The sequence below is a fragment of the Sinocyclocheilus rhinocerous genome, unplaced genomic scaffold, assembly GCF_001515625.1.
Source record: "Sinocyclocheilus rhinocerous isolate Xijiao unplaced genomic scaffold, SAMN03320098_v1.1 scaffold1333, whole genome shotgun sequence".
Taxonomy (NCBI): Eukaryota; Metazoa; Chordata; class Actinopteri; order Cypriniformes; family Cyprinidae; genus Sinocyclocheilus; species Sinocyclocheilus rhinocerous.
In genome coordinates this window covers 582,454-603,026 of record NW_015625783.1, presented here as the reverse complement: position 1 = coordinate 603,026, position 20,573 = coordinate 582,454, and the positions used below count along the sequence as shown (strand labels likewise).

Here is a 20,573-nt window from a genome sequence, read left to right as displayed (position 1 = left end):
GGGCATCATCACAGTATGGTAGGGTGTAACATTTCCGTCACCTTGCTTTTCAGACCGATGAGCTTAGTAAAAATCGACGCATTTCAGAAAGGCGGGGCATAGAGGAGAAACAATAATGTACAGTATGTGGAAATTTTTTTTAACCTTAAACCGCATAAACACATTTCATTACACCAAATACACAAAATAATGTTCTTTTTAGCAACATCATATGACCCCTTTAAATTATCCTAAATATAATGATTTTCTGTTAGTTTTTTTTATCATTAGTTTACTTTGCTCTTTAGTGTTTATGGAAACATCTTCACATTGCTAATGAATCAGTTGATTAAATAGTGGGTTGACCTCCGTCATCTTGTTTATTACGTTGTTTCCCCCGTTATCATCCTAATTTATACAATGTGGATGGTTTACATGAAATGTATCCAAAACCAGGATTGTTCCATCTCAATAGGAGAATCGTTGGACATGACGCTGTACAGGATTACATTAGTTGCGCAGATGGTTCATGGTTAATGCATTTTCTAGCTAAATCTGTTCTTTGTCACTATTAGTAACACAACCACCGACTACAGGAATCAGAAATGACAGAGCGATCATGAAAGCATCGAGGCACAACAGGCACCAGCAGGAAATGAACTTGTCAGCCCCGTGACTCATTAATGAAACAAACCTGGGTGCACGTTCGCTGGTGTTGTTGTTTATTGACGAAGTTTCAGGGTTTGAATGGGGCACTGATAGATCATTCTGCTGTGATATAACGTGTGAGTCACAGATTGTGTGTATCTGCATGCGTCTGTATCTCTGGTGGGGAGAGTGGAGTGTTGGAGATGGCGTGTTAGGCAGACACTTGTGTATAAGCAACCTCTTGAGAGCCTGACACTGTCCAGGCTGTGATGATGAGATCCCAGCAACTGTTTCCAGAGTAACAATACAATGTCTATTGGGTCTGTAGGGGAGTGTGTATGTTCCTCAGCCAAGCCTTTACTGTAAGTACCGTCAGGTGTGCAGATTGCTCCTGCAGTGTAGTCCCAGAGGGAAGGACTCAGGCGTCACTGAATGTAGTAAAGACGTGTGCTCAGATCAGTTAGATTGTTGAGGACGTAATGGTGCCTGTGCAGTGCATATGTAACAAAGCTTGTATTTATGCTAGGAGAAGACAGAAAATTATTGATATTAGTGAAATAACGTATTTGTAATAATGAAAGACAAAACTAGAAGGAACAAACCTTAACAGCTTTTTTCTTTTCTTTTTTTAATTTCAAATTAAGAAAATCAAATTTATATATATAAAGGCAGTACTAAGTGTATTGTGCATCTTATATCAGCCAGTAGTTTTTTTTATGATTTTGAAAATTGCTCACCTTATTCTCTTATGCTCACCAAGGCATTTATTTGATCAAAATACAGTTATATCTGTATAAAATGTAATTTATTCCTGTGATGCGTTGCTGAATTTTCAGCATCATTACTCCAGTCTTCAGTATCACATGATCCTTCAGAAATCATTCTAATATGCTGATTTGGTGCTCAAGAATTTATTATTACTTAATTATTATATGCCATTTATTATTATTATTAATGTTGGAAGCAATTGTGCTGCTTAATTTTTCTGTGGAGATATACAATACAGTATATACACACTAGTGGGTGCAGGACACTGTAGTTCATTTATGTAAGTGAGAATAGCAAAATAAAATAAACTGTGACATATTATACCCAAATATTCTTCATACAGTGGACTACCAGTAAAATTGATAAAAATTTGGGACCAAAATGTATTCAGAAACTTTGACCTGACCATGTTTTGCTTAAGTGATAATATGGTGGGGGACCATGCAGGTCAATTCATTTGACCTGCATGTCTTTGGGCTGTGGGAGGAAACCGGAGTACCCAGCGTAAACCCACGCTGACACAGGGAGAACATGCAAACTCCACACAGAAAGGCCTCCTATCCCTGCCGGGGCTCGAACCGGACACCTTCTTGCTGTGAGACAACAGTGCTAAAAATAACATAAAGCAGTTGTACTTATGCATTGATTATTCAAGTTGATCATCCAGGTGAACATTTCGCCTTGAATTCTTTAAAATGGCATTTAACACTTGACACTGCTAATCTGTCTCTCTGTAGTGTTTTTGCTCTCCAAGACCAAATTAACTTATCCCTTTTCATCCCTTCTTTCCTGACGCATGGCCCAGATACTGCAATTACTGCTTCGGGATCAATGGTCAGCTCAGGTCTCATGGCCATAGCACTAACCTAACGCAACCTAAAAAAAGCTTTACTGCAACACCACACACAAGTTGCACTTGTAACTTGTATCCCATTTACATCCCTTTTTGCAGATGTTGCTGCTTAAACACTTTTGAAAAAGTTCCAGGCTGATAAGCTTTTTCAGCTATCACAACCTAAATTACCATGTTGCTTATAGTTTTATGTTGGTGGTGCATCACTCATACTATCTGTAAAGCACCATTTATGTCTCTGACCCTCTCTGATCTCTAATGGCCTATTTCTGATCTGCTCTTAGAGAAGTGAATGAATGAAAGAGGTAATCCAGCACTCCACTGCGATTTCTCTTATCCATCCAATCCCTTCATCTAGATCAATTCTGAATATAGAAGCAGTCATTATAATACAGCAATTACATTAATAACTCATTATAATCTTTCATTTGTCCCTCTTTGAGCAGCAGAGTCAATGTAATCTGTATCTCGGTACGTGTTTATGTGCACGCTTGTGCGTGCGTGAAATGGAGAGCATGAGCATCTGTGGTGTTGTACTCTGTCTGAACCCTTGATTTGTTTGCACGGCATGTAGTATATAAGAGACTGATGTAGCCTAATGAAAATTTAGTTTTGATTTAGTTCAGAATTGGCCACATTAATCTCCTTTGGATTGCATGTTTGCAAGCAAGTCTCGACAGAAAACAGGATCACGAGATTTGTTACAGAGTTTCAAACTGTGATTTGCATTCTGCAGTACAAGTCTAGCAGAACTTGATTGAAAATATATTTAATATATATTATTTGCTGTACCAGACATGTATAAGCATAAGCAAACTAGTGACTGAGAATATCTTTTATTTTATTTGTCTGTCTATATAACTGTGATTAGTTGTCTCTCCTGATTAGTACTGTCCTGCCTAGGTGTCATGCTTTAACCTGGCCTTAACTGGTTTACTATGCTAACCAACAGACTAATCAAGGTTGCATAATGTCACTGACAATGACATTGACAATGCCACTCACAGTTCATTTTATCCAGTTAGTCTGTGCAGCATTTCAGACAAACAGGCCCAATAAACAGGGACCGTTCTCAAACTTCTGAACTAACGTTCTGGTTAGGTTCTATCAAAGTTATAAACAAACGTTATTCAAGTAACGTTAACAGAACATTTGTCAAAGTTATCAAAAGTAACCTTTCCAAAAGGTTTGCAATGATAATATGGCATTTTCCCTTAACATTTGTTGAACATTCAGAAATAATGTTCTTATAACTTAGTGGGATGTTAGCAAAACGTTCTAAAAACATATTTTTGTTGGATATCAGGGGCTTTCAAACTTTTGATGCCAAGGAACCCCAAGCCAAGTATATGAAGATCTTGCACCCCATACGGAAATATGAAGGTAGTTGTGTATTTTCATATAAAGACCAGTTTATACTGTGTTAGAAAATATGAGATGGAGAGTGGAAATTAACACATTATCTATAAAATAGCCTACTGTGCAAATATAAAATGTGTTTAAAAATGAATTGCAAATTTTAAACACGTTTCCTTGAATCGAATTTTCTCTCAATTTTGGCCCTGAATCACGTCTCGATGCGCACAAGAGAAACTCTATTTCACACCCATCGGGCGCTAAAAGGAAAGACCCGCTGCAGCTCATTGGGAGAGAAAGGTGACGTAAAGGAAATCCCCACTGTTACTGAGATATAAGCATGAACTGCACTGAGAGCTCAAAGCACATTACTGCGCAAAATATAGACGTACAGGATTACCAGGGCAAACAGCACCAATCCTCACTCAGGTGTGCTTAATTGCAGACAAAGAAGCCAAGAGCAATTAGATCTTGTTGAGCAGGTTTCTGCTGGATTGGGACTAGATCTATTATTGGAGCACAATTTGGAGCGTCCGATTTAGTTCGTCAATTCTTTGTGCAGTCACAGTCGAAGAGACACCCGTCGTTTAACCGAGTGTTTGTCGTCGAATTGCACAAATGACCCTGCTGGCGAGCATGCGGCGCCACAGTATCCGCGTTCAGCATCACCTGCACCGGTGGAGCATCTGCGGGACGGACGGAGGGCAGCTGCTGAGCGATGGTTTCGCGCGTCCCGACATCGGTATGTCCAGGTCCAGCTCCTGCTCGTCCACCTCTTCAGACTACGCTCTCTCCAGCGAGTCTGCGACTCCAGCTTCGGTTGGACCCTTCACTGTTGTCCTGCTCGGGGACAACGGCGTCGGGAAGTCCGCGCTCGCTAGTATATTCGCTGGAGCATCGGACAGCATGGGCAGCGAATGCGAGTTATTTGGAGGTATGTTGACAATTAACTGGACTTTTCCTTTACTCCTTGTACTCCCAACTGTTCACAGACACATCAACTATCGCAAGTAATCACTTGGCGTTCCATTGACGTTCTTGATTCAGATTGAAATTTGGATATAAGCCTGTTTATAGCGGTTATGTTTAGGCTATTACGTATTTAAAATTCAACGTTTTCCCATCATAATGGTGCAATTAAAGAAACTCTTACAATTTGGAATCATGTAGTCTAGTGGTCACTTAGAATTAGAGAGAATTGTGTAGATTTAGAAAGTCAATTCTAAAGTAGACATTATGTGATGTGTATATGCTATAGAGAGATGGAGATCTACGTTACCTTTTATGATTTTTTGAAATTTAGAAACGGAGGTTGCAAACGGGTTCAGGGGTAAAATTGACAAAAAATCATAGGCCCTATTTAGGGAAATATTTTAAAGGCATATTTAAAGTCCTTTTTAGGACTACTGAAGTGCACACTAAACATATTAATATTAAGTGCAATCATTCGAAAATTCATGAATTGAGCATTTAATATTATTAGGCTACAAGTTCGAATATGTTCATACGAGCTCGCTAACAGAAATCGCGTTCGTCTAATGTGGGTACCATAGCAACAGTAGCGCGCTCGAGCGCTTTGCTTCAAGGTCGTGTCTGACGGAACGCACGCTGGCCTTCTTTGTGTAACCGCGTGAGTTGCGCAAATCGAACCTCTTCAGATTGAACAGAAAACTTCAAATGAACCAGTTTTTATTGTCACTATAAGATATAAAGTGGATCCGATTGTAATTTTGTAAGTTTTTTCCATGGCCACGATTGATAACCTTCAACTCTTTGTCCTTTTTAATGTTCTCAGGTGAAGTATTTGAGCAGACAATAACAGTAGATGGTGAGAGGGCCACCGTTACCCTACTCGACACGTGGGATTCACAGGTAACACCTTTAGTTCATCAGAAATGTATATTAATATACTTTATAAGTGATTGGAGGTTCAGAGACATTCTGATTTCTGTTTCCATCAGGATGAGGGCAGTTGGACACAGGAGCGATGTTTGCAGACAGGAGATGCTTTCATTATAGTTTATGCCATAACAGACCGTTCAAGCTTCCTTCGCGCATCAGATCTCCGTATTCAGCTTCGACGCCAGCGTGAGGCCGACCGAACTCCCATCATCCTCGTTGGCAATAAATGTGACCTGGTTCGCTGCAGGGAAGTGTCCATTAGTGGTAAGTGATTGTGAACTTAAATAGTAAAACTCTTCAGTGCTCCTTTACTTCTTAACCTAAAGTTACTGCTACCAGTAGCATCTTCTTAATCTGCAAATCCACTTGTGGGATTAATGAAGTACTCTTTGTTTTACCTTAGATCACTGGGAATTTTTATTTATTATTTTATTTTGTATTTTTTAGAGGGTCGCTCGTCTGCTGCTGTCTTTGACTGTAAGTTCATTGAAACGTCAGCAGCAATGCAACACAATGTCTGGCCGCTGTTTGAGGGTATCATCCGCCAGCTCCGTCTGCGAAGAGACAGCACAGAGAACCTCACCAGACGTTGTTCTCTTCAAAAGCGACGAGAGAGTCTCCCAAAGAAAGCAAAGCGTTTCATTAACAGAATGGTTGCTAAGAAGAACAAGCAAGCAGCCTTCAAACTCAAGTCCAAATCATGTCATGACCTGATGAGTCTGTAGTGCAGAGACTTTGAATTGGTCCGAAAATTTTAATTGTTTTGTGTGAAGTTTGGGTGCAAACATTTTGGAAAGTATCTGTTCAAGTGTTTGTTTTTTTCCCATTTTGTGATTTTTTAAAAATCCATGGATGTCTATATTAGACTGTGCTGTAGAAGAGCATCGATTACAGGCTTCTCGCTCCCTCTGTGAAGGACAGAACGCTCTAGTCTTACCCATCGTCCTTTTCAAAAGCCATTGTGGGAACCCCAACACTCTAAAAGTGGTCCTTTTACTTTTTTTATGATTTTCCTGATGGATTTGCTTTTGAATTGAGAAACTTCTTTGTCGTACCTTATGTATGAAACATTTTGTCCAACTTTTGCTCAGTTTGAGCATATAGCATTCAAAAGAAATAAAATATAGTTTTTTATGATAAATCTGAAATACTTTGGTCCTTTTGAAAGTGCACACATCTGGAAGAGCAGAAAAGCACTTTTATCACATATTTATGGTATTGTCTTTTCAGCTGGGGTCACTCTAAGGTATATCATATAACATAAATGCATTAACTTTGATATTAAAAAAACATACACCAGCTGTTCATGTGGTGTGCATATGACAACATATTATTCAGGGATTACAGCTTTAGATACATCTCCTCTACCCATTATGCACAAATGATCAATTTAACATATCGATCGTGTGTTTTTATCCAGTTTACAATTAGGCATACTGTAAAGTCTAAATATACACTGAACGTCTTGGGTTTAATATCTAATTTAATACTGGAAATAACTATTTTTTAATGATTTTGACAGATTTAACACAAAGAATTATTAATCTTAGTGAATGTTAAATTCAACATCTAGTGAAAATGACCTTACAATAAATTACATTATATTTTTAATGTTAACAAAGAGTAATTCTGTAACATATGTATTGCACAGTTTTAGTCAATGCATTAACTAACATTAACTAATGAGACTTTATTGTAAAAGTGTTGCCAATTTACATACAGTATCATTATATTAATCTATTTTATAAATAAAGATAATTCACAGATAACGGACGGATTACAGCCTCAGCCCTGCTGCTGAATGTATGTGTGTAATAATCGTGTATAATTCAAGAACACATTTGTTCCTGTTGTTCAGAAACACTCCTCCTACCTTCCTTTCAAAGGTGAGAAGGACAAATGAATGACACATTCAGCTGATGTGTGATCGCTGCTGTGTGAATGATAATGAATGATTATGAATGTAGAAGATGTGTTAAAACTGTAAGACTGAAGCTAGTTGGGCAGCTGTTGCCTGTTTGTTTGAGAGTACACATGGAGTGTGGCAGATTGTCAGGTATTGCTCATTTTGAGGCCATTACCTGTCAGATCCACTATGCATGAGGCAGCTGGACTCGATGAAACAAACTTCCATCTACACCAACAGTGTTGTAATGTTACTGAAAATGTGGTCACCTGCTGCAGTATAATAGTTCATCTCAGCAGCAGCAGCAGGTTTCTCTGTTTCAGTACCAGTCCTGCAGTAAGTATCGTCGCTCCTAATCCTAATCTGATTTATTCTCCATTGTGCTGATACGGTTTAATAATTAGTCAATGGAAAACCATGGGAAATTCTTGAGTAACTACCACTCAAGGTGCCTTTAACCTGAGACATTTACATGGAAGGGGTCACTTTTACAGGAAGTGATTACAATAGATTTTTCAGAAGTTAATATTTTACAGTATTCATATCCATATTTGCTTTATTTTATGTAAGTGTTGCCGAGAAAAAGTGTGCCGTCACTCGCACCTGTAAAAACTGATGTTTCAAATCATTCTGTCGTTGTATTTTAAAAGATTACGTTTAAAAAATGTTTCAGTTGTTTTTGTCAATAGAGCGAAAGTTAATGGGGTCCAAAACAACAACATCTTTTGTGTTCCACAGAAGAAAGAAAAGCCATGCAGGTTTGGAACAAAATAATATTAGGGTAAGTAAATAAAGTTTATTTTTAAGTGTCATTGCTGAATACCTCAGAAGTTCTATCTAATGTATTCATTTTCAGTATCAGACGAAACTGAGAAACCTGCACAACCATGCCAGAGTCTGTCAGAAGGTCAAGGATCAAAGGTCGCAGGCCTGTATTACTCACGATTGTGAGCACACAGCTGTGTGAAGGTGACCTTTACGCTCTGTATGAATATACAGTGATTTTCATCCGTCACACAGCTTGTTTTCAGATATATTGTTCTCTTTTTGTCCAAGCTTGTCCTCAGAATTCTGCTTTGTCCTTATCATCTTGCATAGAATTTACTGAAGACCCCTGATTACAGAGGAAGATTTTTGATGCATTTTCGTTTTGTGTCCTTTTAATTAAACGCTTGATGTTTACACATTAACACATCCACCAACCCAGTACACTATTTGCCAAACGGTACCATAAAATACCTTAAATTTACAGTCCACTCCCCTGAGCGGTGAATCAGTAGATAATGATTAGGCTCAATAAAGCAGAGTTAAACTTTGACTTAAGCAGGAAGCACTTCAAGACTGAAACGCTCAGTCTTTTGAGGAGAGGAGCTCTGCTGACAGGTCTGTGTCTCTTATCCTTTCATTTATATCTTCTTATAGTTGAATTTATCGAGTTTAAGATGATTTAAAAGTATATGTTATTAGTTACAGATATGTCATTTGCATTGAAATGTTGCTTTCGAGGCCTATGTTAGGTTATGATCTTGTTTGCCTTTGCTCAGTGCGGTCAGAAGGGTGTTGACCAGCTTATGTGGAAGGGCATTTAAAGATATCGAAACTTGCTGTAGCATCGTAGGTGCGAACATATTTCTGAGCACATTTGCTAGATGAACGTGTATTTATGATGTTTTTTGATCTTGAGGTCACAAGTCTGGGCCTCTTGTTCCTTGATACTAGAAACTTTACCGTAGTTAGAGGCATCTAGCCTAATGTTAATGGATTATTGTTGCATTTTTATTTCTTGTTTGAATATCCAAGTTTTGATTTAAATCACTTTGAGTTTAAAAAGTCAAAAAATTATGAAAGAAATTGTTCACATTTGCTTTATTCTAATTCTTATGACTGCTACTGGTTGAGCTGATATTTATAACAGAAAATGAGTATTGATTTTAGCTTATGCACCAGAACGTCCCGATTCATTAAATATGTTGACACAAAGATATAAAAAACCCAATAATATCAACCAGCTTACCTGTATATTGTGTCGATCAAGGGTTTTAAGCAAAATAACTAAAGTAGCTTATCAGAGGTCACATTAACTTCAATGTCACCTTGTGTCACATCTGTCTCAAGGCGTGTCTGTCTTTCACAATAGATCTGACCGATATAACCGAAATAAAATTCCAGTATCAGTAAAGCACTAAACCTTACAGCTTATTTCAATACAATATTTCATTAAAACTGCCGACACAGCTTAATCTACTCTTGGACCCAAACTGTGACTAACACAGTCAGATTAATCTAGAGATCTTTATCTCTTTACACACATTATAGCCCGGTTTCACAGACAGGGCTTAGACTAAACCAGGATTAGGCCATAGTTCAATTAGGACATTTAAGTAATTTATATGAACGTACTTAGAAAAAAAACATTACTGGTGTGCATCTTGAGATAAAACAAAGGCACTGATATATTTTAAGATCAGTCAGTGCAAGTTTCTTTCATTCAGTTGAAACAGCTCAGACTTACATTTGAGTCTAGGATTAGGCTTAAGCCTTGTCTGTGAAACCGGGGGTAAGTGTGTGATCAGATAAACAGTTCTAGATAAATATGTTTATTGAGGGCTGAAGTATGGAGCCACACCTGTAAACAACTTCCTTTATTGATCCATGGTCTGCAACTTACTTTCGTTTAAGTGTTTAATAATTGTCCCATGTTTACTTGAATGATGTGACTATGATATGTTAAACTGAGAAACCAGTACTTTGTTTGCTTTTTCAATGCAAAATCTGCAAATGACAAAGTTAACATTTAATTTTAGAATGAATTGATATTGTCTTGGTAATCTGAATCCTGAAAAGACCCTGAAAAATCACTATACTGTTTCGCTGAATGTATAGCAATTGCTAGGTACAAAATGTCAGACACTTTACAGGCTATATATATATATATATGCTGTATATATACATACATACATACACACATTTCTTTCTTGAACATTTAATTTGAATGTTTTGCCCCTTCCTCTTTTCAGATGTGTGGATCTGCAAGTACATAAATATTTAATATTTAAAAGTCTTGGCTTTGTAATATAACTGTCAGTACAGGCATTATAAAATCTGATAAACTGTGATACAGCAGTGACACACAAAAACACACATGCACACATAGTCAGCGCTGTCTGGCACAGGAGGCACCGCCCACGCTTGAATGCCAAGTGACCTTTAAATAACCTTTTAATGGGCTGCGATTCATGTAAAAAAAAAAAAACACACACACACACACAGCGCCACATGACGAGAGTCATGATGTCATCATCAAATGCCACTCATGCACTATTTTTATGCGTATGAGATGCACAGAGGGACTGACAAAATATGCATAAATTAGTCTGATAATAGAGGGAAAAATAAACAGAAAATTCCTGTACACACACATAGGAAAGGTAAATATCATTATATTGCTGAAATATTTGTAATATTTTAAAATGTTACTCAGGACTGGTTGAATGGTATGTTTTGTTAATAATCATTGACTGAAGTTTAACATTAAAGAAGCAGATGGGTCTATTTCCTGACTGGGCAACTTGTAATTAGGCTTTTGTCACACCATGTGGCTCCACTTCATTGCTCAGTTTGCACAGCAGGGGCCATCATGTCAGGAAATAGTCATCTAATAAAGTTATTTGGCAAATAAATATCACTGCTGTAAATTATAATGGCTTTTGCAGTAACTATAATAAAGGTCCTTTTAATTAAAGGCACCGTTTCACATGTTGTCATTCCTTTTCCACCAGGTTTTGTTGCCTGGGACCATGAGAGGTGCACATTTGCTACACTTGACCCTTCTCGTCAGCATTGTAAGTGTGTGTGCGAGTAGGATTTTAACTCAGTGATCTTGTAGTGTCCTTATGAACTTTTATTCACTCCATAAATGAGTAACTATGCTGAAGTCCATTTCTCTGCCCACACTCCATTAATCAGTCAAAGACACACAGACATAATCTGGATTCATTCGGAAAGTTAAATGATTTGTTCTACATAAATAATCCACAGACATGGGCAAATATTCAGCAACCTTCAAAGCGCAGATAGGTTTATTGACTTGATATTAAATAATTGACTGTTTATATTGCAGTAAGACAATAATTATTCAGTTATTTAAAATGTAATTTAAAACTATATTCAGTTATTTATTAAGAAGTGTGGTCAAATGTTTTTATTAGTATGCAGGGAAATCTCATTCTCAGAAAGAATATTAGCCACTAATGTTGTTTATGACTGTATAGATTGATAACAGACAATATAGCAGTTGGCAATATGCTTATCTGGTGATTTTGCATTAAGTCATTTTAAATTCAGCGACTTAGGGTGTTATTTTTCACATGGCTTCATAATTCTTTTCTCTCTCTCTCTCTCTTAGGCTCATGGGATTGGTCTGGAAGACAAAAAGGGGCCATTAGGACATCTAGTTTTAGATGTGCCAGAGGCTACACCTGTGCCCTATCCCATTTACCAGGTACCGTAGGCTCTGTTTTTGTGTTTTAGCGGTTAGTTTTGACAGACAGGTTAGTTATGAAGACAGATATAATGCTTACATTTTTATTAGAACATTTTCAGTATCTGTTGTCAGTAATATTTTTGAATGTATTGATTGAAAATATTCTAGAAATGTTTTCTTTGTTCAGTTTACATCTACAGAGGAAGCAGAGACATACCATGTAAGCGGAGAGACCGAAGGAAAGATCAGTATTTCTACAGACGGCTGGCTATTCCTGGAGCAACCTCTGGAATGGAGCCCTGAGAAGAGCCACCATCTAGATGTAATTTATTATTGTATTATGAAATATCACACATAACATGCAAGCACCTGGGTCTTCAAAAAGATACAAAATCCCTACTTTGTTCTTTTCTAGTATGCACAAAGCACATTGTTGATGTATAACATGTCCAGGGATTATTTTTAGCAACATGGATTTACATTAAAATTGTATATGGAAAGCCTATATTTTAAATTCTGGTCACTATTAATTTTTCTCTGTATTACATTCAGTAGTTCATTTTAAATTGTTCTGAGGTGTGAAAATTTTAAAAGTACAAATATTCCATTGTAGTCTTTCAGTTAATATGAGGTCATAAAACCACATGATAATTGTATCAAATTATTTTATAAAATTACAGCTTTAAAAATTAAAAACTGACATGTATTGACATCTAAATGTAAATTCCAGTACAAACATATCTAAATATGTGTGTGTTTTTCTTCAGATTGAAGCACGTTCAGCAGATGGTGAAACTGTTGATGGGCCTTACTCGGTTGTCTTGCAAGTTGTGGATATCAACAACAATCACCCTGTCTTTAGTGAGAGTCAGTACAGTGGCCGTGTTAGAGAGCATTCTCCTGCAGGTGAGAAACACACCTATTATCAACGGACATTGAAACTTTAAACCAGGGATCCTCAAATCTGGCCCACGAGATCCACTTTCCTGCTGAGTTTAGCTTTAACCCTAATCAAACACACCTGAGCAAGCTAATTAATGTCTTCGGGATCATTAGAAAATCACAGGTAGGGGAGTTTGATCAGGGTTGGAGCTAAACTCTGCAGCGCATTGGCCCTCCAGGGCAAGATTTGAGGAACCCTGCTCTAAACTGTTCAAATTAAAATGAACACACATTTAATTGTACTTGTAATCTTGTGTGCGTGCAGGAGTTCCATTCTTGCAGGTGTTTGCTACCGATGCAGACGATCCCGACACATTAAATGCCCAACTTGGATTCAGCATTGTGAACCAAATCCCAAATCCTGGAAATGGTTTTTACTTTGGCATTAACCCGGACAGTGGCGATATCTTTATAACAGAGGAAGGTATGCCAACACATTTGGAACAAAAATATACACAGAAAAACCCAAACGTGCATATGTTTTGTTGAGTGCCAAACCAGTATTTCTCTTTAAAAGAAGATGAACGTGTGTCTTTCTGTTGTTTTGCAGGAGCAGAGTTTCTGAGGGCCAGGCCCACTGTAACGTACAGCCGCGGGGAGGTCCGTGGCAGTCCTGATGTCCTGAAAAAGAAGTTTGAGGACTACTGTATTCCAAGGAACAACATGCCTCTGGAGAACAACCCCTTTTACACATGCGTCGAACGTGCTGGTGAGAACATACAGAAACACACACAGTGTTCATGTTATTTAACACAACTGTATGTAGTTTTGTTTATTTTTGCGACATTGGAGCTCCCTACAGTTAAGTGAGTGGAATTCGTAAATATATCACTGTCGTAATTACAGAGGATAACATGTGTATTTGTTGCTGCCATGAAGCAATCCACCCTTTTCACAGATTTTTTTACCCATTCACCAAACTTACCATCAGAATGATTTTGAAATTGATATTTAACAACAAACAAACAAGCAAAAAACAAACAAAAACACCCAAACAGTTGGTTTAACAGTTTTATATAGAAGCTTATTTCAGCCATGGGATAAAAAAAATGTAATACAACTTTTTTATCTCAAAATTGTGAGATATAAATTTGCAATTGCGAGTCTGAATTATGGGATAAAAAATCCCATTTTTTATTCTGTGATAAAAAAAAATTAATTAGGTGATGTAAAAAAAAAAAAAAAAAAATTGTGTGATGTAAACTTGGAATTCTAAGAAAAAACTCAGTATTGTGAGATATTAACTCAAAACTGCAAGACGTAAACTCAGAACTGTTTATATCTCACAATTCAGAAATTTTTAATTTGGTAATTTGGATGAGTATATCTTTCAATTTATATTTATATGAGTTTATATCATAATTCTGGGGGGGGGAAAGAGTCCTTATTATGAGATATAATATCAGAATTGTTAAAAAAAAAGATAAAAAGTCAGTTACATTTTAAATTTTTTATTTCTTTGGTGAAAACAAGCTTCCATAGATTCTATAGTATTTTGAAAAAGCAGTTTATGTGGTGTACATAATCATGCCAGACTCAGAGACGTGTTAACTAGCATTTCGTTATGAATAACAGAACTTTGATTAAGAAATGTATAAATGGGCCAAATGAAAGCAGTATCTGGGTCTGTCTCCTCTGTTTGTGTTCCTATATTTGAGCGAATGAGAGCATGAGAGAGGACAGAACATGTAATTCAGAATAAGACTGAAATGAACGCTACTGATTACAGTGCTCTCACATACACACTCAGATTAAACTGGTGTGTTAATGTCTAAGAATGACCACTTCTGTGATTACATTCACTCTGGTGTGTGGAACATGCCACGTGCTGTAAATAAGAACACAGTCATTAACTGTGCTCAAGCAGTGCAGATTACTGTCGTCTCAGAAATGAGGCTGGATTTAACCCAGATTACTTCACCATTCAGCATCCACATTCCCAGCTCAAATCAATGAACATCATGTGACGAACAGAAATGTGCAGGCTTTTCACTTCATCAGATTATCAAGCTGTGGAATAATATTCTATTGACTGAACCTCACCACTTAAAGGTGAGCACCACAGTGACCTGTCAAATAAATAAATGGACGTGAAATACTCCTGAACTGACATTATTTTATTATGGGAGAATCACAGCTGCTGATGCTCAGATCAAAAATGAAGGGCGCTTTCAAAACAAAGCTTTTACGAATATTTTTTTTAAATCAGTAGTTCATTTAATAGACAACAATCTCATGAAAACAGCTGCATCTGATATGTAAAAGGTATACGTTTTCATTTCATTTACACCATTTCGACCTGCATGTGACGGCGGCCTGTGGTTTTTCAAGAGCTCTGAAACTGTGAATCATTTTGAAAGCAATTGGATCAACTGATTTGAGTTAACTGAGTTAAAGCACAACTGCGAGTAACAGTTCAATAAACAATAGTTAAATGAGCAACACGAATCAGTGTTTCATTAATCATTATTTCATTACTTCAGAATCAGTAATAATTAATGAGTGTTTATTTTGGTATGAGCAGAAAGACGAGAAGTGAATTTTCTTCAAGATCCAGACTATGCGCTGATTGTTCGCGCGGAGGATTTAGGAGGTGGAGCTCCAAACGCTTTGAGCAGCACGACACGGGTCAACATAGCTGTCATTCAAAACCTCTGGGTCAGCCCTGGACCAATCACCATCAGAGAAAATCTGGAAGAGGAATACCCTATGTATCTTACCACAGTAAGTCTGGATCTAATGGATTAATGCTACCTGGAGACGCGAACCGTTTCAAACGATTCAGTCCGATTTGGTGAACTGGTTCAACCGGTTCACTAAGAAGAACCGGTTAAATTGAACGATTCGTTCGCGAACCGGTCATCACTACTAAAAACAATAATGTTACGTTATGCTAGGCAGTGTTGCTTTTAATTGTATTCATATGATTTTAAATGATTAATTACATTATTTAGTTTGATTTATTTTTACTTTTGATTTATTTATTGTTTGTTTGTTTTTTAGGTGCGTGCCAATGATCCCACCGCATTGTACAGGCTGGTACAGAAAGAAAGGCTTTCCTTCCCCTTCACCATCAATGAAGATGGAGAAATCTATGTTAGCGCTCCTCTGGATAGAGAAGAGAAAGATATGGTAAATAGAAATGCTTGAGAAACTGAACTAAAAGAGAAAAATAATCAATACCAGTCTGTAAACTACATTGAGTGTTGCATTTTAAGCTTGACAAGCATGTGTGTTTTAGTACACTTTAGTGGTCTTGGCAGAAGATGAACAGGGTGTTGAGCTGGAAAAACCCATGGAGATTCATGTGCAGGTGCAGGATGTGAATGATAACCCTCCTGTGTGTGATGTAGCTGTGTTTGAGGTGCAAGAGAATGAGCCCATAGGTAATAATGTGAGACCCTTTATATATACACATACACGCAGTTGGGTTTTCTTTTTTTATAGGGACTTTGCATAGACATGATGATTTTTTATACTGTATAAACTGTATATTCTATTCCCTAACCAACCCTACAGAAAACTTTCTGCATTTTGTATAATTTATAAGCTTGTTTCCTCATGGAGATCACAAAATTGTTCCCACATGGTAAAAAAAAAAAAAATCAGGTTTTATTATCCTTGTGGGGATAACCTGGACCACACACACACATACTCACATTAAATCAATTCAAACCAGGTGCATGTGATAGCACAAATTGACCAAAGGCATAAAGAGGGGTCAAAAAGTCTGAGACCACTGGTGAAAAGGCTTCTGTTTATTAATTTTTTGATGTAATTTTTTAAAAGAAGAATAAACAAATAAATCTGCATAAACATTTCAAAGTCAAACAATTAACAAACATTCTAAATTCTTAATATGGCATTTTTGTTGTCCTTTTCAAAATTCAAATGAGATTACATGATCAGTGTCACACAAGAGAACAGAATCTCAAACATTCATGTATTTTATGTCATAATGTTTGTTTAAAATGAATTCTTTCAAGATTTGAAACAGATTTTGAATCTCAGACTTTTGGATCCCACTTTCTTGACATGTTTTAAATTATTTGAGTATTTTATTAACTGTTTTATCATTCTCCTTCAATTTTGATCTTGAAATTTTAATTATATGCTTGTTTAGGTAATCAAATTGGGGTTCTGCCTGCTCATGATAGCGATAAGGAGGGCACACTGAACTCATTATTAGACTACACACTCCTAAGACAGAAGCCTACCAAGCCTTTTGACAGAATGTTCACCATCGACCAAGTCAATGGTGAAATCAAACTGGCAAATAAAAACTTCCAAAGGAAAGAGGTGCCTCAGTATGAGCTCACCTTTAGTGTGACTGATGGAGGTAAACACAACCTGAACTCAAATGAACTAAAAATTAAGAACTTTTTGATGAATGCGCTCCTTAACTTTTGCACTTGTTTGCAGTTTACACCACGGAATGTAAAGCAATAATCAAGGTCATCGACATCAATAACGAGATCCCTGTCTTCGAGAAAAAAGATGTATGCATTTTATTTTACTCCTTACATCAATTACATTCTTTCTCCCTGTAGATTATTGAATACTTAATCTCTGCTCTGATTCATAACCACATTCTTCCCTGTTGAAGTATGGGACCCACAGTGTTCCTGAACTAGCTGAAATGGGAACCACTTTGCTCAGCATCAAAGCCACAGATGCAGATGACCCAGGAACGGGAAGCTCTAGGGTGGAGTATCACATCACTGCTGGAGACCCACATAACCTCTTAGCCATTGAGGTTGATGAAGATACTGGAGAGGGCAGAGTCTACATCGCTCGGGTAACAAGACTTCACTCATGAGGAACACATGTTGAAATGCAAAAACTGTTTACATTTTCTATTTCTTTATTTTTTATATTCTCAATCTTCAGCCACTGGATTACGAGCTCCAGAGCGTCTTCAACCTTCAGATTGATGCCCGTAATCCTGAGCCCCTGATCGAAGGAGTGGAGTATAATGAAAATGCCACCACATATGTTGTCATTCAGCTGGTGGATGTGGACGAGCTTCCAGAGTTTGAAGTTGAAACTCTTAACGTCAACGTTCCAGAAAACATCACGGTTGGAACCGTAATAATGACAGCTGAAGCCAAGGATCCAGAGGGAAAGACTATCAAGTAATGCTTTGCATTGTGTCTCCTACATAATCAGATCATATATGAGATGAGATTGTTTGTTCAAAGTGCTTTGATATTTCTACTTCTGACGTTTATTGAAGAGCTCTGTTCCAGCTGGGATATGTTGATCATAATATTTCGATTTAATTCTGTCTACGCTTGTAACATTTTATGCAATCCCACCTTGGTTACTTAGAACTACAAATAAAACATTTTTATATTGAGCAAAAGATTTTTTTTTGTGTGCTAAAGAAGCAATTTATGAAATAATTGTTGTCAGGTTTATTGGTGCTTTGACATACAGTGGGGTACAAATGTTACAGGCCACTACTGAAGACACTATTTTACAGTAATAATTCAATATAGATTCCAATTTTATGATTAGCACAACTATTTAAGTGAAAAGTTGAACTGAAAAATGTACATATAAACGTTAGAATGTTTTAGTGACAGCAGAAATCCGAGTTTGTGTAAAATGTGATGTTCTCCAAAACGATTTGAGATGATCCAAAGAGCATCTTGTGCTTCAATGGAGCATCTGGAACATCTGGCCTTTTGATTGACGTTCAAGAGTCCACATGATCAGTGTCACAACTTTGCATATTTAATTAGTGACCAATCTTTTTTTTACATCAATTTTTAAAATCCTTAAATTTTGGGGGGTATATTTAGTTTATATTCATGTGTTTAGGTTTAAATGGAACAACAAATAATATTTTTTCTAAGTGGTCTAAGACCTTTTGACTCCACTGTATGTTATTTACAATAGCTCTCTGGCAGCCAGTAAAATTTAGCATTTTAACAGCATTCTTAAATGCCTTTTATGTAATTCCTGCATTTAAATGTTCTTTTTGTCAGGTTTAAGATGGAAGGTGATGAACATAATTGGTTGGAGCTGGACGCTGACTCTGGAGAGCTGAAGACTAAAGCTGCTCTGGACAGAGAGACAGTGGAGCAGATCTCTCTCACAATCATCGCTTATGAGACAGGTGAGAAATCAACAGAGTCACTCCAGGTGAGTGGCATTTGGTAAATATTACAATCTATTTCTGTTCCTCTCAGAGGGAGACAAGCAGGAGGCTGAGATGAAGGTGGATATTCATCTGCTGGATGTGAATGACAACTACCCTAAACTGCAGAAGACACAGGGCTTCATCTGCGTGCAGGATATGAACCCCTTGACACTCACTGCTGTAGATAAGGACGCCGACCCCTATGGAGAGCCTTTCACCTTCTCCATTAACCGCAAGTCACAAAACTTTGAGATCAAACCTCTGGATGGTGAGCAGATCTTCAGTTAAAAAAAAAAACACAAAAAAAAACAGGCTTACACACAGTATGACTGTTGTATTTAATTTATTTACTGCTGTAACTGTGTAAACCTGTTTATGTATCTGCAGGAACCTCAGTGCAGCTGATTTTGAAGAAGAAGCCCTCAAGTGATCTGAATGCCACTGTTCCCATCAACATCAAAGACAACGCTGGGATGGGTATCACTCAAAAGTTTGATGGTAAACTATTTTTTTCTCTTTATTTCATATATGTGACCCTGGACCACAAAAGCAGTCTTAAGTCGCTGGGGTATATTTGTAGCAATAGCCAAAAATACATTGTATGGGGGAAAATTATAGATTTTTCTTTTATGCCAAAAATCATTAGGATATTAAGTAAAGATCATGTTCCATGAAGATATTTTGTAAATTTCCTACCTAAATTTTCCTAAATTTCCCGTAAATATATCAAAACTTAATTTTTGATTAGTAATTTGCATTGCTAAGGACTTGATTTGGACAACTTTAAAGGTGATTTTCTCAATATTTTGATTTTGTTGCACCCTCAGATTCCAGATTTTCAAATAGTTGTATCTCATCCAAATATTGTCCTATCCTAACAAACAAACCATACATCAATGGAAAGCTTATTTATTCAGCTTTCAGATGATGTATAAATCTCAATTTTGTAAAATTGACACTTAAGACTGGTTTTGTGGTCCAGGGTCACATATAACATTCTAATATCTAGCATGATGTTCTAACATCTCATCTGAGATTTCTTTCTTTCTTTTTTCTTAGTGCGTATATGTAACTGCACTAAATTGGGCTACTGTTACATCGAGCCAGCAGCTCACAGCTGGAAGATGGGCATGAGCAGCACCATCGGCATCCTGGCAGGAATATTCGGCTTCATCAGTAAGACTTATATGTTTCATTTTGCTCTATTAATATTTAAGACTAAAAAGAAGCAAACTGAGAAAAATTTTTTTTTTTCCTTCCAGCTTTGTTCCTGATCATTGTAATCTACCGAATCAAGAAGAAGGATCAGCAGAGAGCAGCAACTTCTGGAGAGACTAAAGCAATGCTCTAGAGTCAGGATAACATGGCAACTGTAAACATAATTCGGTACACAACCCAGGCAGACTGACATCCATGACCCTCAACATACACACCTTTATTTTGTAAAGTGGTTGTGCTGCTTCTATTAATTTTTAAAACACTTTTTATTAACATTAAATATTCATGTTCAAGATTTGCATGTTCAAGGTTTTAACAGTTACTTATTCACCGTGTGGCCTGGCAGATATATTAAGTATTTTATATTTAA

The 20,573-nt window shown here is 37.0% G+C and overlaps 2 protein-coding genes across 3 annotated transcripts; both read left to right on the top strand.

Annotated features, from left to right (window-relative positions):
* Positions 1-3,925: 3,925 nt before the first annotated feature.
* On the top strand, positions 3,926-6,623 carry LOC107706541 (GTP-binding protein GEM-like). The gene is made up of 4 exons (XM_016510291.1): positions 3,926-4,538; positions 5,400-5,476; positions 5,566-5,770; positions 5,954-6,623. Exons 1-4 carry the CDS (start codon positions 4,223-4,225, stop codon positions 6,229-6,231), a joined length of 876 nt encoding a protein of 291 aa, XP_016365777.1. The 5' UTR covers positions 3,926-4,222; the 3' UTR covers positions 6,232-6,623.
* Positions 6,624-8,735: 2,112 nt separating this feature from the next.
* LOC107706528 (cadherin-17-like) lies at positions 8,736-20,567 on the top strand. Of its 2 annotated transcripts, none has more exons than XM_016510274.1 (19): positions 8,736-8,795; positions 11,192-11,254; positions 11,818-11,913; positions 12,083-12,217; positions 12,663-12,801; positions 13,103-13,261; positions 13,388-13,546; positions 15,362-15,561; positions 15,841-15,969; positions 16,079-16,223; positions 16,961-17,176; positions 17,260-17,336; positions 17,444-17,635; positions 17,728-17,972; positions 18,831-18,961; positions 19,035-19,253; positions 19,373-19,483; positions 20,045-20,161; positions 20,248-20,567. In XM_016510274.1, exons 2-19 carry the CDS (start codon positions 11,210-11,212, stop codon positions 20,334-20,336), a joined length of 2,604 nt encoding a protein of 867 aa, XP_016365760.1. In that variant the 5' UTR covers positions 8,736-8,795; positions 11,192-11,209; the 3' UTR covers positions 20,337-20,567. The 2 variants fall into 2 exon arrangements, with proteins under 2 accessions (XP_016365760.1, XP_016365768.1); XM_016510282.1 differs by lacking the exon at positions 8,736-8,795 and adding an exon at positions 10,807-10,840.
* The last annotated feature ends 6 nt before the right edge of the window (positions 20,568-20,573 follow it).

What these genes read in the sequence shown, in the direction of transcription:
- LOC107706528 (XM_016510274.1), top strand. Translation starts at nt 11,210, where the DNA reads ATGAGAGGTGCACATTTGCTACACTTGACCCTTCTCGTCAGCATT. An exon ending in GCAGAGTCTACATCGCTCGG is followed by an intron (nt 17,636 to 17,727) that starts GTAACAAGACTT and finishes CTCAATCTTCAG; the next exon opens with CCACTGGATTACGAGCTCCA. An exon ending in AGGAATATTCGGCTTCATCA is followed by an intron (nt 20,162 to 20,247) that starts GTAAGACTTATA and finishes TTTTCCTTCCAG; the next exon opens with CTTTGTTCCTGATCATTGTA.
- LOC107706541 (XM_016510291.1), top strand. Translation starts at nt 4,223, where the DNA reads ATGACCCTGCTGGCGAGCATGCGGCGCCACAGTATCCGCGTTCAGCAT. An exon ending in TCGACACGTGGGATTCACAG is followed by an intron (nt 5,477 to 5,565) that starts GTAACACCTTTA and finishes TGTTTCCATCAG; the next exon opens with GATGAGGGCAGTTGGACACA. An exon ending in CAGGGAAGTGTCCATTAGTG is followed by an intron (nt 5,771 to 5,953) that starts GTAAGTGATTGT and finishes TGTATTTTTTAG; the next exon opens with AGGGTCGCTCGTCTGCTGCT.